The following is a 2,883-nucleotide window of genomic DNA, read 5'->3' on the forward strand; positions in this document are numbered from 1 at the left end:
TTTAAACAATGGATATCAATCAGCCATAATTGGATAGAATTATGTTTATTTAGGTTCAATACTGGACTACACTACACATGTTTATGAAAAGAAGTGAATGTTAGTTCTTGGAAAATGAGCTTAAGTGTATTTTCCCCTGATCATCTTGAAAGAAAACCACTAAATCATTTTTCTATTTCCAAGCCAAAAGTGAACAGATTGGAGAGTGGAGACTTGAAAATTGTGGGTATTTATATATATACACATGTATAATTTCCATATATATTGATCTCAATATTAATGTATGTTGATTTTTCATGTTGCGCTTTCCTTTCAACGTCTTATTTCAATATGTTGTTCAACCTTTCTTTGTGCTGCTTATTTTCCTATAGGCATTCTCTACTCTGACAAAAGATCCCTTCCTCCATTTGTGAAGAGCATCAAGCAATATGTCATCTTCTACTTGCTCTGTTGGTCCACCAGAACAGCCTCCCCCAGATGCTACGGTAAGATAATCCATTCTATGTTGTCGCACATTTAAAGATATGAGCATTTTTTTCGATGTTTCCCTTGCACAAAAAAACATCGCTTGTCTGCATGTCTCATTCCATCCATTTAGTTGTCATCGTTCCCATGTTTCACATTTTGTGCATACATTCTATCCATCCATTGACCAAAACAAAAAAAAAAAAACTCAAACACATTGCCTTATAGAAATATAGAATGACACATCCTTTTAATTAAAACTGCTCTGCTCCCTTCTAATACGATTGCCATTCTGTTAACTTGTTGCATGAATAAATATATAGTATGTCAACAAATTGAATATATATATATATCTTGCCGAGCATACTTTTCTTTTATTGTGTCTGCATTGCTACTATCAAGCTTCCTTCCTCTAAAAAAACAACCTTGTTCTCCTCTCCTTGTAGGGACCTATCGATCCCCTTGAGCTTACCCCATATGCAATCCGATCTATTAATGCAGGAGATGATATCCCTCCACCATTGCTCCAGCTTCTATAATTTGAAAAAATCATTGGTGATCCAAATGACAATGACAGATACAAACTTGTCTTGTCAGATGGCACATATATGCAAGTGGCCATTTTGCCAACCAAGTATGCTGACTTGTTGCATGCAGAGATGTTGAAAATAGGCTATGTTCTTTTGTTGATGAAATATACTTGTCGATACATTTGGAACACAAGGTACCTTCTATAATGTGTTCCCCCCTCATTTATGTGAACCTCTTTCTATGCTATTTACAAACATATATCCCACAATTGAGCATACCTCCTTCTCACTTTTACAGGGCCATCATTGTATTCACTCTTGATGTGAAAAATAGATTACCATTTGCTTGGCAAACCTCGATACCTCTTCAAGGAACAAGAAGAGCAAATGTTGGGCCGAGAAACCCCGCCACCCACTAAACGTGCTCTTAAATTCGGTGCAGATTTGCCTTCCCCACAAAATGGTCCTTCTGAAAATATCAGCCCTATTAAAAGCTTGAACCCTTACCAAAACAATTGGACCATAAAAGGCTGCGTAACAAATAAGAGGAAGATGCATAAATATAACACGCCAAAACGCAATGGGTAGGTTTTTAGTTTTGATATTATAGACAAAGAGGGTTGTGAAATTAGAATCACTTCCTTTGACGAAATTGTTGAATTACACTATCATTGAATCGAGCAAGGAGCTTCATATGTTCTATCCAAAGGTACAGTGAAAGATGCAAACAAGGTGTACAATAAACTTAACAGCCAGATTGAGATTATCTTGACTGAAACTTCAGTTTTGAAGCATTGTGCCCCTGATGCTGTTGGGCCTGATAAAAAAACCCACTTCACCCCTATTGATGAACTTCTCACCACTACCAACAATACTTTGATTGATGTTATTGGTGTTGTTGTCAATGTTGGAGAGATCTCTATAATTCGTAGAAAGGATGGCTCTGTTGTAAACAAGAGAATAGTAAAAATAAATGATATGTCAACTTTGACAATAGATGTTAACCTTTGGGGCCCATCCTCAGAAAAACTAGGCAATGACTTGAAGAATATGCATACATCTGGAACATTTGTCATCCTTGTTGTTCAAAATGCAAGGGTTGGTTATTTCAATGGAAAAGTCATAAATGCATCAGCGTCCACAGCTTTTGAAATCAACCCTTCTATTCCTGAAGCTGAGCCCCTCCGTTTAAGAGGCCCTATCCAACAAAGCCTTGATCCACATCCTTCAGCTCTCCATTGCAAAAATAACCAGTATCAAAGAATGTCAATTGCATCCATCCTGCAGCGCCTTAGCGTTATTCCTGAAGCCATTGAGACTACTATTACAGCTGTGTTGTGCTTCATAAAGGAAGACCCCTTTTACTATACAGCTTGCCCATTGCAATTCAATGGAAAAGAATGTAAAAAAAATGTGCTAAATTAGCCGAGAATTTGTGGTCCTACCCTAGGTGTCAAACACAATTCCCTGAATGTAACTACAAATACCTCCTCCAGATGAAACTGCAAGATCATACAGGCACTGTTTGGGCTAATGCATTTGACAACGTTGGCACAGAACTCTTCTCTCTATCTGCAAAGGAACTATACATGTTACAATATGACTTGACAATAGAAAAAACACCCCACATCATACTCAAAAAAACTATGTTCAAGCACTATACCTTTACAGCTTTAGTGTCTACTGACACATTCAACTCTGAGCGCAGGATCAAAGTCACAATCGACAAAATGCAAAGACTCGATTTCAAAGCTGAGTCCACCTGCCTGCTTGCAGAAATTGCCCAAATGCATGTAGTCACATGACTCTATCCTGTCAGCAACCGAAAAAAGAAGATTGCTCTATCTCTGCATACACTATACAAATCTTGTTTTTTTGACATTCAGAC

The 2,883-nt window shown here is 37.5% G+C and overlaps 1 protein-coding gene across 1 annotated transcript; it reads left to right on the forward strand.

Moving 5' to 3' along the window:
• Positions 1 to 1,575: 1,575 nt before the first annotated feature.
• Positions 1,576 to 2,420, forward strand: LOC131051345 (replication protein A 70 kDa DNA-binding subunit A-like). Its single transcript, XM_057985811.1, has 2 exons — positions 1,576 to 1,579; positions 1,705 to 2,420. The coding sequence occupies exons 1-2, from the start codon at positions 1,576 to 1,578 to the stop codon at positions 2,418 to 2,420; spliced, it is 720 nt and encodes a 239-aa protein (XP_057841794.1).
• The last annotated feature ends 463 nt before the right edge of the window (positions 2,421 to 2,883 follow it).

The sequence above is a fragment of the Cryptomeria japonica genome, chromosome 11 (assembly GCF_030272615.1).
Source record: "Cryptomeria japonica chromosome 11, Sugi_1.0, whole genome shotgun sequence".
NCBI classification, from domain to species: Eukaryota; Viridiplantae; Streptophyta; class Pinopsida; order Cupressales; family Cupressaceae; genus Cryptomeria; species Cryptomeria japonica.